The following is an 18,378-nucleotide window of genomic DNA, read 5'->3' as shown; positions in this document are numbered from 1 at the left end:
TTCTGGTTTTAAAGTCTTAATAACTATAGGAAACAAAGGATAGAGAATTATGAACTGGATGTGGTGCCAAAAAGTAATGCAAAGGAGTAAATTTTGCTACACTGACAGTACAGAACAAATTTATTTACAAAAAAGAGTTGTTGGTTTCAAGGGCTTTAACCAGTGTACTTTCTAAGTCCCAGAATTAATACCAACATGGTGAGAATAAAACAAGGGACTTTTCCCAATCATACAGCTGGCATGCAACTTCCTGAATGAATCAATAGACAAATGAGTAAACAAATTTACTGAAAGGATTGTTTGATTTCATCTCAGACATCACATAGAATTCCATAGATTAAAGGCAAGTGTGGTTGACGCTTTACAAATGTGAATGTAAAGAAAGGGATTTAAACTGTACTTCAATATTCAAGACGTCTTAAGGAGGTAAGGAAGGAGCCTGCGAATGACTAAATTATCCGCTATCATAGAAATAAAAATATTAAGAAAAAAAGTAATTCCAAATGTTTTATTAAAATGTTCCTCACAGAATTCTTTACAAAAACATCATGCCTTTAAAAAGTCATTCAACAAATATCAAGACCTTCTGTGTATAGGACACCAATCAAAAAAGGCAGAGAATCCATGTTCTTGGTTCTTACTATAACTCCAAAATATTTAAAATTCTCAAAGTTTAATTCAAAACTCTTAAATTTTACTTCACTTATAATTTCAATAGTGATGAAATTTTTACTTAGTATTGTACTTGTAGTGCTTATCCCTATTTTGTGTTCACAAGAACAAATGCCTATCATTCTCTTACTATGGAAAATATATGTTTATATATTTTAGCTATAGATTTATATAAATATATGTGTGTAAAACAAAATTATCTGAGTTGTAAATAAATCAAAAACTTAAAGAAACCAAATTAGTATAAAAGTTAAAATTACAATACCTTTAATCCATTAATTCTAAAGTTTTGGATCATCTTCATGAAAGAAATGTACGAACTGTACCTTTGATTGTACCTCTACAAATAGGACATTTTCTTAGAGAAGGGGCACAGTCTTTGCATACTACTAAATGACCACAAGGAATAAACACTATGGACACTTCTTTGTCCATACACACTTTACATGTTCTTTCTTCTTGTAGTCTCCTCAATTGTTCTTCCATTGGTAAATCTAAGGAGAAACAAATTTTTAATGAAAGGCAATTTCTGCTTCTCCAAGAAAAGCCAAGAAATTTTTTTTAAAAAAATGTTTCCTACTAATTTAAATTATTAGTACTATTTTACCTGAAACATTTTCTGTGGGAATATACTTTATATCCTGTTGCACTAAGGGAGAAAAAGAAGAAGTATTAATATGGCAAATAAGGTAATGTTTAGTCACAAATATATATTTTTAAACTAACAGTTTAGACTCTGGCCAAATACTATGAATAACTGTCAAAATATCAAGGTAACAAAAGTCTTTAGTCTTTTGTGCAATTAATAGTTTATAAATTAGACTGGATTGTTTTCAATAATCACAAATTATTAATAACAGCATATTTTCAATTGACATGGAAAGTTCTCAAAAGTAATATTCCAGCACTCACCAAATAATCGCTTGTATAATGTGAAGTCCGTTTCTTGCAGAGAGTTTCTGAAGACGGTGGCTGCAAAATTTCCTTTTACTATAACAGTATCAATCAGTTCTCTTGCTTGCAAAGATGTCTGTGTTTTCTGTTTAATAACATCATGCTCTTGTTCATTAATCACTTTGGCAGTTAGTAGACTATCCAGGATTGGGAGCACACAAGTCAAATGTTGAAAAAGTGCCATTCTATTCTTCCGGATATAGGATAGGTCATCTTTATCAAAAGAAAACAAAAAAATAAAAGAAAGAAAACCAACACAAACATGTTCAAACTCTTCTCACAAACATCCTTCCACACCTACATATGTGACTGAATGAAAAACAACCATAATCCATAATCAGTTAGGCATTAACATTGATTGCTAGGCCTGGGTGTTCCTGATCCCCTGTGCCTAATAATAATGCTATTTATAATAAGAACTAATCCTTACTGAGCCCTGTAGTAAGCACTGTAGATGTATTTACTTATTTCATTTTCACAACAGCCCTTTGAGGTCGATCCTAGTAACCTATTTTAACAGATGAGAAAACAGAGGCACGGTGTGGCAAGTAAATTGCTAGAGGACACACAACTAGCAAAAGTCAAACCAAGGCAGTTTGGCATCATACTCTGTGCTTTCAACAATTTGGCAATACTGGTAAACTTTTAACCAGATAAAATGTAGAACTTAAAAAAATTGAAATTTCAATTCAGTCTAGTCAAATTGGGGAAAAATAAAATCCAGAAAATTAAAATGCTAGAACTCTTTTTTTCTTAAATTATCATTCATCCACAAAATTTCTTTAAAAATTCCACTTTAAGATGAATTTTTAACATTTCCCCAAATTAGGTATGATATTGCCATTACCTAAGTATTTTGTAGTAAAAAGGGAAAGAAAAACCACATTTTGAAAACTAAATCCCATTCGTCAATGACACATTCCTGTCCCATAGGATCATTGTATTCTCCTTCAAGATTTAGATTTTATATCTATTGGTAAAATGTTTGACATTGTGAAACTGAAATTTTATTAACTCTTTGGAAAATAACGTATGACTCTAAGTTTACTAATTGTCATATAGTTTTACCATGATCCATACAGCTATTTTTATAAAATAACTAATAATGACTGTCCAAAGAAGAACTATTAGAGAGAGGTGATTGTTAGATTTTAGAAACAAACACTGACTTTTTCAAGTAATAGGACACAATAATAGAACCATTTAATAAAGAATAAAAAAATAGTGCTTAGTCAAAAAGTCAAGGTTAAAGTTATACATTTTAAAGATAATTGAAGCTCTGAGAATCAATGAGAAAAAGACCAGACCCTAGAACTGTCTAAGCACAAGGTCAGCATTTCATAAATATCTGTTGAACAAATGAACAACCAAGCCTTAGTAATTTAAAGAACAACAGGATCAAAAGCGTAATAGCAAGAGGGGGAGAAGAATTAGAACTTAATTTTGGTGAATATTCTATGTTAGAATAGAGATATATTAGAAAACTAATATATAATTTACACCTGGTGTTGAAGAATATTAGTTTTTCAATCTAAGATTAATTTTTCTAACTAGGTTTTACTTAATCTAACATAATAAGTTCTCTGAAATTCTTAAAATTTGTAAAATTTGATTGCTAGTAGCTGCGGAAAAAATTCTCATTTCAAAGTCATAGACTGTATTCTGACTTATAGGTGAAGACTTGAAAATACCTGTGAAGCATATTATTCTTTTATTCTGGAAAAAAATATTTTTAATTATCTCTTTATTTATACAACTGTCAAGAAATTACTCACTCACTGTTGGGAACATATAAAGTAATCAGTAACCTAAATGGAAGTATTTGCATTCACTCATTTAAAACATACTTCTTGAGTACAGACTATGTACAGACACTGTACTAGTTAGTAGGATAAAATGCTGAACTGAGAACTAAGGAATCTTTTTGATAATGCAAATTATTGCATATTGTTGACTTGGAATTATCTCTGCAGACTTTGTTGATTTTCTTTGAAGTAAATATAAACATTTTATAGCTGGATGGCTTAGACTTCATGGGGTCTGTAAACAATTACGGAGATAGGTGTTCTTTTCTTTGAACAATTGTTCACTCATGACCAGTGGTCAAGACTGAGAAGACTACAGGAAGGACGTGCAGCCTGATCTTCACAGTGAAAAAGAGAACTTGACTAGGCTGGACAAAGATGAACCTGGACTATGTTCCTGCTGAATCAGTGGTGTGTTGAAATGAATCATTCACACTTTGGTAAGCATAGGATGCTGTATTACTGTGGTCTGATATATTTGCCTAGGTTGGCCAGAAGACAAATCCACCTTCGTGAGCAGGGGTAGGTTTATCCAGAAAAGGGTTGGACCGATCTCACTGTCAATCATCTTGAGAAGAAATAGATTCCAGATGACCTTGAACAAGAATATGGGACAAATTCTTTTCTCCTTCTGCGCTTTATGGATATTTGGGAGCGTGAGCTTTGATAAGGGAAAGCATGCTGGGGATTTTCCTAGTTATTTGTGTAAAGTGGCCAGAGCTACACAGAGATGAACCAGAAGCTAGGCAGAGAGATTCATGAGGATGGGCTTAGGGGCACAAAGAGAGGCCACATATTGGCATGGTTGTCAATTGCTCTTTGTGATATAATGCTTTTCTGTCATCCCTAAATTTCCAGTAAGAGCTTGTTAAAAATTGCAGTCTGTTGAAATGACTCTCAGATCTGGTCTCCATGCTTGGGCAAGAGTGGCAACGGAGAGATCATCCTCTTTGTCTTGGCCCAGAGTGATGACAGCTGTCTGAGCAACCAGATGAGACTGGACATGCTCCGAGGAGGAGAGTTTTTGTGACGTGCAATAGAGCAGAGGCGATAGAGGAGCAAAAAAGGCTCACATGGAAGGGCATGGGAACTTGTCTTGAGAGAGTGTGAAACCATATTCTAGGACTCCTCTAAATACTGGGGAGACATGATACAAAGGGAAGTCAGCTCTTGTGTGGACAGGTAGGAGACTTAATCATAATTTGTACATTATAGTCACAGGCTGACATACTATTACTCTAACATTAAAATTAATTATTGTCCCTGATCCCACCCCAATTTACAACAAATGGGAGTGAGCAACTAGCCTGGGATCAAAAAATAGGCCAGGAATAATTACATACACAATCAACTCCCAGAATGAAAATATAAATTAAGAAGATTCAGGAGGAAATGCTTTCATTCATTATATCCATTTTCAACTCAAATATATTTTAATGTGAAGAAATTTTTCAGAATTCAAATGCAGAATACTGAACATAAGAAGATCTGATTGAATTGACTACGAGTATATTTTCAGTAACTTACATACAATGATATCAAATCATTATGGAAATAGAGACTGTACTAACAAATATGTGTACCTGATTCTTTTTCCTCAGTTGCTCTTCCTTTCTCCTCTTCCCTTATTTCATCTTCTGCATCAAGTAAATCTAATACAAGCTCACTGATGGTTTTATAATTCTCTCCAGTTGTTAGGATTTTACTCTGAACTGTCTGTTTGACCAGCCTTCTATTGAAGCCCATTTCCAAAGCAGCTGTAACCACAGGTGTATTCATCATGACTGCATCTTCTGAATGGTTTTCTCCAGGTCCACAATGAATAACTATATGGAATAAAGAATTTAACACATAGGGGGATCATCTGTATACTTTTAAAATTAGAAGTTATTACAATATCAAAAGCATAAAGCCCCCAAAATGTATAGACACTATTTTGTATTAACTTAGTTAAATTTAAAATAATGATATACATGTTTGGTCACTAGAATAAGGATATGGAATGTTGCATTAAGATACAAAATATGCATTATCTGGCGTAACAATGAATGGGACAAGGAAACAGAATGTTGGGGATCAACCCCACCAGAAGTGAGGTTCTTTTTTTCCATGTTGAATGAAAAAATGAGGTTTCTAAATCAAATACATTTCACATATTTTCGAAAGAGGCCATTGTCATCACTCACCTTTATGACTACAATGCCCTCTCACAGTGTTGCTCCTCTCGAGTGCATTCTCAACATTGCACCAGAGTGACTTTTTAAAAACACAAGTCTGCCTGTGTCACACTCCTTCTTAAACTCCATCAATAATTCCATTGTTCTTAGGATAACATTCAATTGTGCTTACAAGATCTCACACAATCTGGACCCTGTTTACTTCTCTATCCTCATCTCTCGCCACTTACTCATTCTCATTCTACATTCTAGCCCAGAAGTCACAAACCGATGGCTCTTGGGTCAAATTCCACCTGCGATGCTGACTTCTCTTGCAGCTGACCTGCTTTATTCACTTATATGTTTGCAAATCCTACTTCTGTCTATACAGAATTTTGTTCAGTTCTTCAAATGTGCCCATTCTCTTGTGTCACTTAAGTTACTCATGTGGTGTTCTCTCCACCTGGAATATTCTTTTCCTCCCTTTGTCACTTGGTTAATTCCTACTATTTCCTTCGATTCTGTGATAAGACAAATACTTGCCTCTGATCTGAAACTTTTGCTGATCTTCCAAGACGGAGTAATTGTCCCTCATGCATTCTCATAGCACACTTTACTTTCCCACCACACTCCTTTCAACTATCTATTTGTCTGTATCCCTTAGACTATTAGCTCATGAAAACAGGAGTTATGTTTTTCCTGTCCTCTGTTCTTTCCTCATAATTTCAGATAGATACATAATAAGTACTGAATTAAATTGCACGCTAGATAATGGAGTAGAAGAGCTTGTTCAAATATTGACTCTACCACCTTTTAGGTTTAAGGTGATAGACAGGTCCCTTAACCTTTCTGAGGCTCAGGGTCCCTACTGAAAAGTGGGAATACTATTTTCTACCCTCTCCATTTCATAAAAAGAATATGTGAGCAATCTAATGTCATAGTGGATCTTCCCACACTGGTCTGAGAACAAGGGTTAGGCTGGATGTATGTAGTTTGGTAAAATTACAGATGCTCAAGCCCCACCTTTACTATGATTCAATTCAGTAGGTTTAAAGTGGAGACTAGAAATCTGCAATATTTTTTAAAGTTCCTCAGGCGATTACAATATGCTTTAAAGTTTGAGAAATAGCAACTAAATGTATTTGAAATGCATTATAAATTGTAAATCATAACACAAATGTACATTATTACCATTATCAAATTTCAATCTTAATAGTAGCAAATTGTTCCAATTTAAATGTGGCAATTATTATCATTATACATACTTGGTGACTCTGCATTTTCATCTTCTTGATTGTCTGAAGTAGATAACAGCTAAAGAAAAAGGTATGAAAATTAAAATATAAATTTTGTCCTGTCCATTGCAAAAAAAAAAAAAAAAGAATGAATCAAGAGACCTATTCTATTTAACCTATTCTAACTTGTGGCAATTGACTCGCTTACTGGAAAAATAATTTTCTATGTCAAAAGCAGTATTTTATTTACATTCAACAGTAATTCCCTAAGCCATAACTAACCGAGATTCTTTGGGTATGTCTGTGTGTATATTAACAAATAAAATCTATTTTTATTAAAGCAGGAGAAGGGCTACACCTTTCAATGATCTGTGAGACAATCATTGTTTGCCTTTCATCCCAAAGCTCTTACGTTACCTGAGTCATCCTTTGAGATAAGGTGGACCTTACATCAGTTCCATTTACTATGGCTAGAAAGTGTTTGACCCTCATGCTACTATATAAGTTCTTATTTGCTTTTCCAGAAAGATAAAAAGAGCAATACAATCCTCTTTCTCAAATCTTTTAAGGAAAATTTATATAGTAAAACATTTAGGGGCAGCCGGATAACTCAGTTGGTTAGAGCGTGAGCTCTCAACAATAAGGTTACTGGTTCGATTCCCCCAGGGGATGGTGGGCTGCGCCCCTGGCAACTAAAGATTGAAAACGGCGACTGGACTTGGAGCTAAGCTGCGCCCTCCACAACTAGATTGAAGGACAACGACTTAAAGCTGATGGGCCCTGGAAAAACACACTGTTCCCCAATATTCCCCAATAAAACTTTTAAAAATTAATACTCTTCCTACCTGTTCAAGTAGGTAAGGGTAACTGGCTTGAATTCGACTGATGAATTCTTGTCCTTTAACTCGTATCAAGTACTCACACCTAAAATGTAAACAAAATTAAGTTTGGGGAATTATTTTAATCCGGCCATTTGTAGACTGTTAAATATTTCAAATGAACATAAACATACATCTAACCACCTGACTATTCAGTTAGCATATGAGATGTGGTAAAAGACACTGAAGTCAAAGGCAATATGATGTAAGTAAGAGAAAGGCCAGAGCCGATAACCTGCCAAACCTGAAGTGACTAAAGGTCTGGAGGCTCTCAGTCCATTGTAGATGAGTAAGGCTGTCTCCACTCAGAGCTCCTAATATATATATATGTATACACACAATTTTCATTATAAAATAATTCAAGTTTGGTGATCAACATTAAAAATACTAAAAGTTTTGACCATGAAAAATATAATCATAGGCGACCTGATTTTGATTTTTAAAAAAGGAGTGTGAACAAGTATGGAATAATCAAAAACGAAAGACATGACAATAAAATGCTATGTAGTGATCAAAACAGATGAGCTGGGTCTCTATTGACTGATCACCCTATGTTACAACCTGCCTGGTGCTTTTGATCTCCCTTACCCTGTTCTCCTTTTTCTTTTAATCCATAGCACTTATTATCTTCCAACGTGCTATGCAACTTATTTATTAAGTTTTTATTAATTGTCCAGCCTCTCCTGCTATAAAATCATCACATGAAACCAGGAGTCTTAGTTTTGCCCCACTGAGTATTTTAAGCACCTGGAACAATGCTTGGCAATAGGTGATCGATTATTGAATGATGAATGAATGGAAATATGTCTAAGACATAATGTTGATTGAAAAGAGCTTCAAAACAGCATGTATAATATCTAATTCATGTAGTAAAATTGTACACATTTATCTACACATATACACGAGCATAAAAACATATCTGGAGGGATGTTCACTACAAGGGTAACTGCAGTCATCTTTAGGTTGTGAGTTTTGGATATGTTAATTTTTTGTTTCTGTTCTTGTCTACAACATGAGATTTTGGTTTTTAAATGAGCATAGACTATTTTAAAATCAACATTAATTACACACAAAAAATCCTAAATCTATTTCTTCTGTCTTAAATTTCCATCAAAACCTTTTAAGTAATTGTTTTTCTAAGCAATCCATCCTAAAATTTATTCACAGTATTTTTGAAACAAAGAATAAAGTAGCAACTGATTATAAGGCTAACACACATAATCCGTCTCATGATGATCATACACATTTGCAAAGAGAATTTCAATTACCTTGGAAACCACTTGGCATGTTCCACCCAAGGATCATCTCCGGATTCCCAACACCTCAAGCCACCATCACAGCAAAAGCATTTGACATCATCGTTGTGACCTAAAATTAATTTTGGACCAAAACTTATGAATACATATAAATTGCCCACTACAATATATAAAACATGTTGAATTTTTTAAATTATTCTTATCAGATTAAGTTTCTTACCCATATAATAAAAACCCGCATTTGCAAGCTGCTCAGGTTGAACTGGAACACTAGAGGGCCAGGTACAGAACGTTCTAAATCGGGCTGCCCGTGTCTGCATACTCAGGTTAGAAACAGGGTACCTTGAAGTGTCTTGAAGCTGATTTTCTAAAAACGGGCATTTGGGGAAATGTCTCAGGTGTTCTGACATAGCATCATCTTTTGGTTCCCAATTGCTCAATTTTCCACCACAGGCAAAGCAAGCTACTCTGTCTCCAGGTCCTACATAGTAAAAACCTGCTTTTGCTAGGTCTGTTGGCGACAAAAAAGTCAATGGCCACATCTGGAAAGTAAGTAATCTGGCGTTTAGAGTATTCATTATACAATGGTAGGGACTTCTCCTCAAGGCAGAAAAATCTTGATTTGGTCCGTAGTTCACAGAATTTGTTCCGGAATTTACAGGACTTGATGGAAAGCTTGAATAAGAGCCACTGAAATATCCACTGTTTTCCAAACTTGGAGATAACAAATGTGTGGAATTTGTCACCGTAGAAGGAAAAGTAAGCTGAGAGGTGGCTCCCAAAATGTTACCTGAATTTAGTTTCTGAACAAAGCTACAGCTAGGATACAACTTTCTATGCTTTTCAACGGGATTGTCTCCTTCTTTCCAGTTATCCAGCATCAGGCCACAACAGAAGCATTTGACTTTGTCATTTATACCAGTGTAATAAAAACCAGCACGAGCAAGACTCCTTTCTGAGACAGGAACACCGGCGGGGAAAGTCGAGTATGTAGACATTCTGTACAGTTCACATGAAAAGTCATACTTCAATTCAAACATGTTTGCGCTTTTCATCAAATTTGATAAAAAGACACTATTTTCTACTATGTTCATAAAGAAATGGATGGGGAGGAAAAGGGACTAGCCTTTCTCTAGGGAGGTAGTTTTGTGCACAGCTTTTGATTTATGTTAGTTTCAGTACTAGGTTAAACACATAGAATGGGAAATCTTTTGGGGTTTTTTTTCTCCTGTGCATTTAGGGTTTCAGCACAGCAAAATTTAAGTCCTATACCGATCATCTTAAGGGACAATTACGCACAACAGCACCTTTGTACAATCTTTATAGATGCAATGTAGACGTGATGCTACACAGTACCTTGTGTTGAAAATTAAAACGCTTCGTAAAAGTGTAGAGAGCTTTAGGTCATCAAGATGCCATTTAGCGGCAGACATTTCCACAGATAGGTCAACTTCTCCACTAGAACGTTTCAGTGGCATTCAGCCAGCCTAAAGATAAAGCATCTGACTCACAGAGCTAACTTGTTTTCATGATGGAAAGTTATGGTCTGTAAGTACTCTACAGAAAAAATATTCAAACTATGTTTATTTTGCTTTATTTAAATGGTAAAATTTGGTAGCCAAGATAAATAAAAAGCATAAGACCTACCTCAGGAAAGGAAAAGAACGCTTTACCATATTTCACTGCTTCTAAGATGCATGTTTCAATATCTCGGTTGAGAAGTATCTTACAATTAATAGCGTATCATCTTTTAATTAGCAGCACTGTTTAATTTCTTAGAGGTATATAAAATAATGGTGTGTCTTACAATTGAAGACATATTAGGTTCAGTGAAATATGGCGTATCCCAAATCTTTCTTAAGTAACGTTTCTTCCTACAATCATTTTAACAGAAGAACAAACAATCTGAAAGTTTCCTCCAGTTAAAGAGCTTAAGTAGTAACAGACTTGGATGATACCTCTTAAGGCATGATTTTAAAGATTTATTGAATAATAATTCTTTCCCATAGATTGTCATGACCCTGGTGGCTTAGAAATAGTGATATCATTAAATCTTAGCAAATTCGACATTCTATTTTAAATAAATTATCAGAGATGAATGTATGTGCTCAATGGGTCTTTTAAATTCAGCTTCATGCTGTGGAGAGTCAACATTAAATCTGATAGTGGGCTTATTTTTAAACACAGTCAAAAGTCAGAGTGCTGAGGCTGCAGGCTAAGAAGGAGAACCAAATTGTACAAATTTGGCTTTGGCTAGAAATTATTTCACAGATAGCGGACCTTGAACCGGAATTTATCAAGACAAATAAATAAATAAATTTACTTTGTCACAATCCACTCCTTATGAACAGCAGAGACCTTTTCAAAATTCATCAGACTATCTCAATTATGAGTAGCAATTAGTAAATAGGTTCTGCATCAATAATAGCAGTGACGAATAAACGAGTCATCATGGTTTCTCTAGCAGTGATTTGCAAACATGGTTTCCAGGGTCCCACAGATGTTGGGATTTTTTTTTTTTTTTTTGGATGTTGGGATTTTCTACTGCAGACTTTAATGCTTTACTTCCAGATGGCAGGAGAAACACATCTCAATACCAGTGTTGATTTCCCTCAAAGGTGAGTTTTTATGTCTAATTTCAGTTTTCCTTTCATTGGTTAAAATTTTACACATTGTTATCAAAATCTTTTCGGTGTATATTATTGTCTCTGTGTAAATTATCTTTCTGAATAAGTTTGTTAATTTACCAAAAAGTAACTATCCAGCCATCATTTTTATTCTTATCATTTTCAGAGATAATAGCCCATTTTAACAAACTAACTTTTAGACTTTTAAAATACCAGTAGTCTTATCAACGGTTAATTTCTTCACCAATCATCAAGTTCTTCTTTCCTACTTTCTCTAAATTTGTTGTACATAGCAAAAAGTTTTGTTCTTGACATTTCTTTGTCATTGTAGAAGTCTTTTAATGTGTCAAAGGTCTTATTTGTATATTTCTCTAATTTAGCAGAGGGTTGAATATTAACTCTTTGTTCTTGATAACTGTCATTCATTTTTAAATCTTTACCAAACACAGGTACTTATTTCTGTTCTACACAGAAACCAGTGGGAGATTGCCTGGCCAATTTTGCAAAGAGTGCTTAAACAATTTGTCCCAAGTACAATCACTTCTCCACCGTCAAATTCAAAATCAAATTCATTATTATACTTTATAGTTAAACTTCATATAAGTAGATCATATTTTTAAAATGAATATTCTTTGTATGCCAAAAACTCTAATTACTTAATTTGTTTATGCATGCACAAAACTACCTCCCAGAGATTAGACTAAGTCCCTTTTAAGGGTTTTAGGCCTCCATTTTGAGCTATTTTGATGTACAGAAAAAAAATGGAAAAAATCTAGAAGTAGAACAGTTCACTTCTTTTGCAAAACCTGTTTAAAAAAAGAGAGAGAGAGTTTTAAAAGTGAAATAATTCATAAAAGTAACACAATGATCTTTTTAAAAACATTTTCTCCAAAACAGAGCACTAGTATTTACTGATTGCCTACCATGTCCAAGGTGCTGTATGAGGCACCACAGAGGCCAAGAAATCCCAGACAAAAACCAAAGGGCTCAAACTGGGAGCCAGTAGAGGTATGACGTTTGGCCTGCACAGAATTGGACTGCAGTATTTTACTAATTTTTTTAACTTTTTAATTTTGAAATTAATTTATACTTAGAGGACCTTACAAAAACAGCAGTTCCCACATACGCTGCACTCAGCTTCCCCAAAGATAACATCCTGCATAACCACAGGACAATGACAGGAACTAGGAAATTAACATTGATAGTTCTGTTAATTAATCTGATTCCTTACTTTAATTTCACCAGTTTTCCAAATAAGTTTATTTGTGGACCACAGTATTGTTAAATGTTTTAATTAATTACCAACATTTTTAAAAAGTAAGAGATTTCCCATAACATTCTAGATTCCAAGCTTCTCTTGAAAAACCAGATCTGGCCACACGGGGCCTGTATTCCTGTATGGCAATAATCAGCCAGCTCCCAGCAGCAACTGTACCCTTTACAGAGGGCACATGCTCCCCAGTTTGGCACCGTACTTTCACTCCCTGATACAAAGACTATCAGTTGCTACTTGTCACTGAGCTAGCACTATTGCCTTTTTTGCAGTAGAATTATGAGGAAAGTGAAATTGTCCTAATACCTGTGTCTATCAAAAGTAACAAAAATGGAAGGTAGACAAAGAGGGACACATGTGTAGAGAAAAATGAGAGTACCATATTTCTTTGTGGAAAGGAAGAATATTCCTACATGTTACATATGTGAACAAAGTATGTTTTTGATTACAACTTACCCCTATTTTTTTAATTTATATCACATGCCTGGCCCCTATGCCTTTGAGATTGCTAACCCCTTACACAGATTTTACCCTAAAGAAGATTTGCTGTAAAAACAAGGCACATGTTTGTAGAAATTTAGACAACAGTTATATAATAAATATACAAAAATATGCCAAGATGTCAACCCTGGATCATTCAAACTCTGTCTTAACCATTTCCAACACCTAGACTTCAAAATGTTGTTGGGGAAGATCTGCAGTCTTGCAGACTGGGACCAGCATGACTTCAGAGGCCACCTGGGCTGGCCCTTCACCATCCCTAACTATTCTACTCAGCCCTATGCAGCTCCTCAGCCCACTGCCCTATGCAGCTCTTCTAAACATTCAATACCTTCCTCAAATTTCTCCTCCACTACTCCCCATCTCATTTTCGGTAAATGGCTTTGCCGTCTGTTTCTCAAAAAAAGAAACATCATTGAGCAGTAATTCTTTCACATCCTCAAATCCATGCCTTTTTCACTCACAAGCTATTTGCTACCTCTGAGAACAACGCTTGCCCCTGTACAGGTCCCATCCTCGCCTACTGCTTCAGAAATCTTGCTCTCACCCCCATCCCCCTCATTTATTCAACTCTCACTCTCTACTGGCTCTTTTCCTTCAATATAACAAGCATGCTTAAGTCTGTCCCAGCTTTCAAATGTAAACAGATCAAAACAACCTCTTTCAACCACACTTTCCACTAGCAACCATCCTGTATCTCATCGTCTCTTCACAGCCAAGTGAACTGAACAAGTGTCTATGGTTAAGGTCTCCCACCCACGACAATTGGCTTTAGCCTGAGCCACTTAAAACTAATCTCAATATTAATAGCACCAATAGCTTCTTTGCCAAAACCAATGGAAATTTTTGTGTCTGACACTGGGGCCCACTTCCTCTTAGAAATGCTCTACTCCCTTGGCTTCTCTGATACCACTGTCTTGGAAGTCCTCTTACCTTTCTAGTGGTTCCTTCTCAGATTGGCTCAAGTCCCCAACCTCTTCTTACTATAACATTTCCAGGGGGCAACCTCCCTGAGCCCAACTACGCTCTTGGGCACTTGGCATATCCATGTCTCTCACACTTGGCATATCCACGTCTCTCACACTGGAGCATAAATTTGCTTTTCTTTCTGCCTTCCCCCAGACTGTTTGCTTTTTCAGATCAGAACTATGTTTCAGCTCTGTACCCTCCCGACCCCAATATCCAACCAGCCTGGCATATAACGTAGTAACAAAGACTTTCTGTTGAAGAAGTGAATGTTAGCAAACTTAACTGAGCCCCCATGACCACGTGCATGGTATTAAGGACATCAATTTTATATTAATGGCCACAAAGTCTGCACAGTGATGGCTTAATACCATGCTTTGGAGTCAGACAACTTGGGTTTCCAATACCATTCAGTGTCCCCTACCAGGCCTGTGATCTTGGGCAAGTAGGCCTCCCTGAGCCAGAGTTTCCTCATTGTCAGTGGAGCTACTGGTAATTATGGTAACTGCTTCTTCAGATTGTAAGAATTAAATCTGAAAAATACCTGTGAAGTCTTCGGAGGGGTCCTAGCATATAATAGGAATTAGCAACACCTAATGTTTGCAATAAATAATAGCAAAGTAAGTTAGCATTATGGTTAGTTACTTTAGCGTCAGGTAAATGCCTCCGGCTCTTTACTAACTAAATTTAGAGCACTACCAGATTTCCATGCTAATCACCAGGAAAACAACCAAAAAAATCTGCTTTCTGCCACCATTTGGAAACATTCCTCCATTTATTCATTAAATAAATGTTTTACTGAGTCCTTACTGTGGCAACATTCTGCTTTAGGCTCTGTTCTGAAGCTTATTTGGCACAAAGACCAGGTGATTGCGCTTGGCAAGCGAATTAAACCAAATATCAAAGCTTCCCCAGTCCACTGGCTGTCCCCAAAAGTAAAACAGAAACTGAGCACCCGGCAGGAAAGCGGACCAAAAGTGAGTGCCCGCGAAGGCAGCGCGGGGCCGGCCAGCACCCTCGCGCCCCCCTGAACCCCGCGGCCCCGCGCCCAGCACCTCCCCCTGGGTTGACAGCAAAGGCTCTGGGGCAGTGGCGCTCCCCAACGCCACCTGTCAAAAGAGCGCCCCGTGCGCCGGGGAAAAGAAAGACGCCCAGGCTCGCGGAGGACACACTCTTTGCCTTGTTCCTGATCTGCTGGAGAGCCGACCTGTAGCCGACCTCTGAGCCCTGGTTTGATGACCGCGTCTCCCCGCTGACACTCTGACTCCGCTGCTGGCCCCGCGCTCCTCTGGCGGAGCAGCAGAAACGTCTCCTATCGGAGGGGGTGGGTTTGGGGGGATTGACAATCACACAGCCTCGCAGCGGCCCTGGTCACCCCACCTGCTGCCCGGAGGCCGAGGTGCGCTAGCAAGACCTACCTGCCTGCCGAGTCTTCTCGGCTGACACCTGTCGCCCCGGCAGTTCCGCGCGGGTTAGAGTCTCACGCTGCTGTTAAATGTCCCACTGCGCCCTCCCCACCCCCACCTACACACACCCGACACACCCGGTGTCCTGCACTCCTAGTGGTTGGTGCTTTCCTCTTAGGACTTAGGGGAAATCCAGCGGCAATAACCACATACACTTCCCCTTCTTAATCAGTGGTCTGGCAAAACCACTGGGGGATTTCCATGACCGTAAAAGCATGACTATTTCTTAACCGTGGCGTATCCGTGGCATTTACTGAAAGATCTTTACTTCTTTGTTCGTGGGTCAGAGGAAATATTGATAACCTGTGTTGAGTAGCTGATCATTGGTCAGCCTGACTGGAAAAGGCCCATTTCCTAATATACATATTTTGAAAAGAAGAGAAAAAATAAACTTTGTGAAATCTTTCTGATAATTTTTACTTTATGTTCTAATCAAGAAAGTTAAGGCATGAATGGAAATGCAGAAGCATGTAAAAAAAAATCACATGACTCTCCTTTTCAGTTCAGTTTTACTGTGTTAAAGATTGAGATCACCTCGTTAGTTTCCTATATTGAAATGGTTTTGTTGGTTGGTTGGTTGGTTGTTTTTCTAACGAGGGTAGAATTGGCTATAAAAAAAATTCTGCTTTTTGTCTCACAGAGGAGACATCTAAGTTACTGTGATATTCTCATGGAAACTTGAAGTTTGAGTCTAACTGCACTGCCATATTTCCTCCACATTCCTTGTCTAAGCAGTACATTTAAGCAACTTTCTCTAACGTCAGTGCTTGCCAGGAAGCAGATGGACGAAGAGAGCTCACCTGATTTTCCTGTCTTGCAGTAGATCAAAGATAATTGGGAACCAAAGGCAGAATCTATAATATTATTCATTAATTCATCATTATCCTGTGGAAACAAGAAGATGTGCCCATTCCATTCAGTATAACCAGGATGAGTTCCAGTTAGAGTCCCAGTCGGAATTATATCAAAAAGATTAAGTTCGTCTATCATGGAGAGGCTTCAATCATCGTTTGAACCTGCTTAGTTCAAAACTGTGTAAGCCATTTTCAACTCACCTTTGGATGATCAAAAACATTTTGTGGTCTTTATACACTTTTGATCATGTACCCACCAAAAAAATTTTGAAAAACTATTCCTCTGAGCATTTTTAACTTGACATTAAAACATAAAAGTTGTAGTAATTGGAAAGGAACTACAAAATGTAGACACAGATATTTTAGAATAAAACTGATCCAGGACTCTTTTAAATGTATTCAAATATCATAGCCATTTGATAGCCACTGTTATCTGTTCAACAATTAACACATTAGCTCATCTGTAATAACTGGAAATAGTATGTCACTGCCTTTTGTCCTTTTTGAACATTCTACTTCCCCCACCGAATTTTAATATATGTTCATAATGGACATCTTTATGATCACTTGGGCACATATTTCTGAAACAATGTATGTATAAATTGAAATTCAATTTTTTTTCCTGTGATCATAACCCTCTAAGTGTTAAAGAAAAATTACTCCGGATTGCATCACAGTGCTTAATACACAACTGGTCAAAATAATATAAATATGTTATAAATGTTGATAATTACTAAAGATAAAAAGTTAAATTCTATTACAAATGCAATCTTAATGGGGTTGCAGTATATATTTGAACAATTTTTCAAGTATGTTCATGAATATTACCTATTGCTAGAATATGATAGGGTTCAGCATAGATTCTGTTCCTTTTTTTTCATTTCTAAAGATTGTAAGTGTTGAAAAATCTACATATTAATAAATAAGTAGATAGGCCACGCCCAGAAGAAATGTTATTATATCAACTTTTCACAATTTTTTGAACATTTGTTTTATAGCCCAAAAGTCATTTAGTGATGTTTAATGCAAAAAGTTAATTAGTTATCAGTAGACAACTCGATTTTGTTTAAATCGGTGATTTGGAAACCACAAAATGTTTGTTCCCTAGGTAGGGTTGCCAGAGTTAGCAAATTAAAATACAGGGCACCTAGTTAAATTTAAATTTGAGATACATAACAAATGAGTATGTCCCATGCAATACATTATTCATTGATTATCTGAAAGTCAAATTTAACTGGGTGTCCTATATTTTATCTGGCAACTCTATAGCCAGATATCAGAACCATTCATTTTCTCAACACTAAACAATGAATATTTCTAATTGTCCAGGAAGATTTTACGCCTAAGGGCAATACATCATTTTAAAACCCAAGATGGATAACAGGTGAGCCTGTATTTCCTAAGAAGAGAGAACCATTGTGAAAAGGTTGGTGAGAAGAAAAAAGAGACCTGGCAACTGGAACAGCTCTTGGTTTCAGGCAGATCAGTTTTAGGAAAAACTACATGTGGAAATATAACATCAGGTTGTTAATTCCCTTAAAACTGTTTGGGTTCCCACTTACACATTTTTACATCTTTGTAAAGACTTGGTGTTTACCAAAGAGAACACTTATACCAATTTAAAAACCGTGGGCTAAGAAATCCTGCACTGACGAGGATTCCCAAGTTCTTCCAAATGATGATTGTTGGGATCAGACTTGTCTGGGCTTGGAGTGGATTGTTATGTCTCTTTTGC

At 36.4% G+C, this 18,378-nt stretch overlaps 1 protein-coding gene across 2 annotated transcripts; it reads right to left on the bottom strand.

Moving 5' to 3' along the window:
- Nucleotides 1-493: 493 nt before the first annotated feature.
- BIRC3 (baculoviral IAP repeat containing 3) lies at nucleotides 494-15,874 on the bottom strand. Of its 2 annotated transcripts, none has more exons than XM_033120988.1 (9): nucleotides 15,742-15,874; nucleotides 9,177-12,389; nucleotides 8,969-9,068; nucleotides 7,668-7,746; nucleotides 6,853-6,901; nucleotides 5,003-5,257; nucleotides 1,585-1,839; nucleotides 1,280-1,321; nucleotides 494-1,166 (listed from the first exon to the last, which is right to left on the bottom strand). In XM_033120988.1, exons 2-9 carry the CDS (start codon nucleotides 10,048-10,050, stop codon nucleotides 973-975), a joined length of 1,848 nt encoding a protein of 615 aa, XP_032976879.1. In that variant the 5' UTR covers nucleotides 10,051-12,389; nucleotides 15,742-15,874; the 3' UTR covers nucleotides 494-972. The 2 variants fall into 2 exon arrangements, with proteins under 2 accessions (XP_032976879.1, XP_032976880.1); XM_033120989.1 differs by having other exon boundaries at nucleotides 5,015-5,257.
- Nucleotides 15,875-18,378: the final 2,504 nt, after the last annotated feature.

Source organism: Rhinolophus ferrumequinum, chromosome 11 (genome assembly GCF_004115265.2).
Source record: "Rhinolophus ferrumequinum isolate MPI-CBG mRhiFer1 chromosome 11, mRhiFer1_v1.p, whole genome shotgun sequence".
NCBI classification, from domain to species: domain Eukaryota; kingdom Metazoa; phylum Chordata; class Mammalia; order Chiroptera; family Rhinolophidae; genus Rhinolophus; species Rhinolophus ferrumequinum.
This window is presented reverse-complemented; position numbering and strand designations above follow the sequence as displayed.

What these genes read in the sequence shown, in the direction of transcription:
- BIRC3 (XM_033120988.1), bottom strand. Translation starts at nt 10,050, where the DNA reads ATGAACATAGTAGAAAATAGTGTCTTTTTATCAAATTTGATGAAAAGC. An exon ending in TGCGGGTTTTTATTATATGG is followed by an intron (nt 9,069 to 9,176) that starts GTAAGAAACTTA and finishes AATTAATTTTAG; the next exon opens with GTCACAACGATGATGTCAAA. An exon ending in TCCCACAGAAAATGTTTCAG is followed by an intron (nt 1,167 to 1,279) that starts GTAAAATAGTAC and finishes GTTTCTCCTTAG; the next exon opens with ATTTACCAATGGAAGAACAA.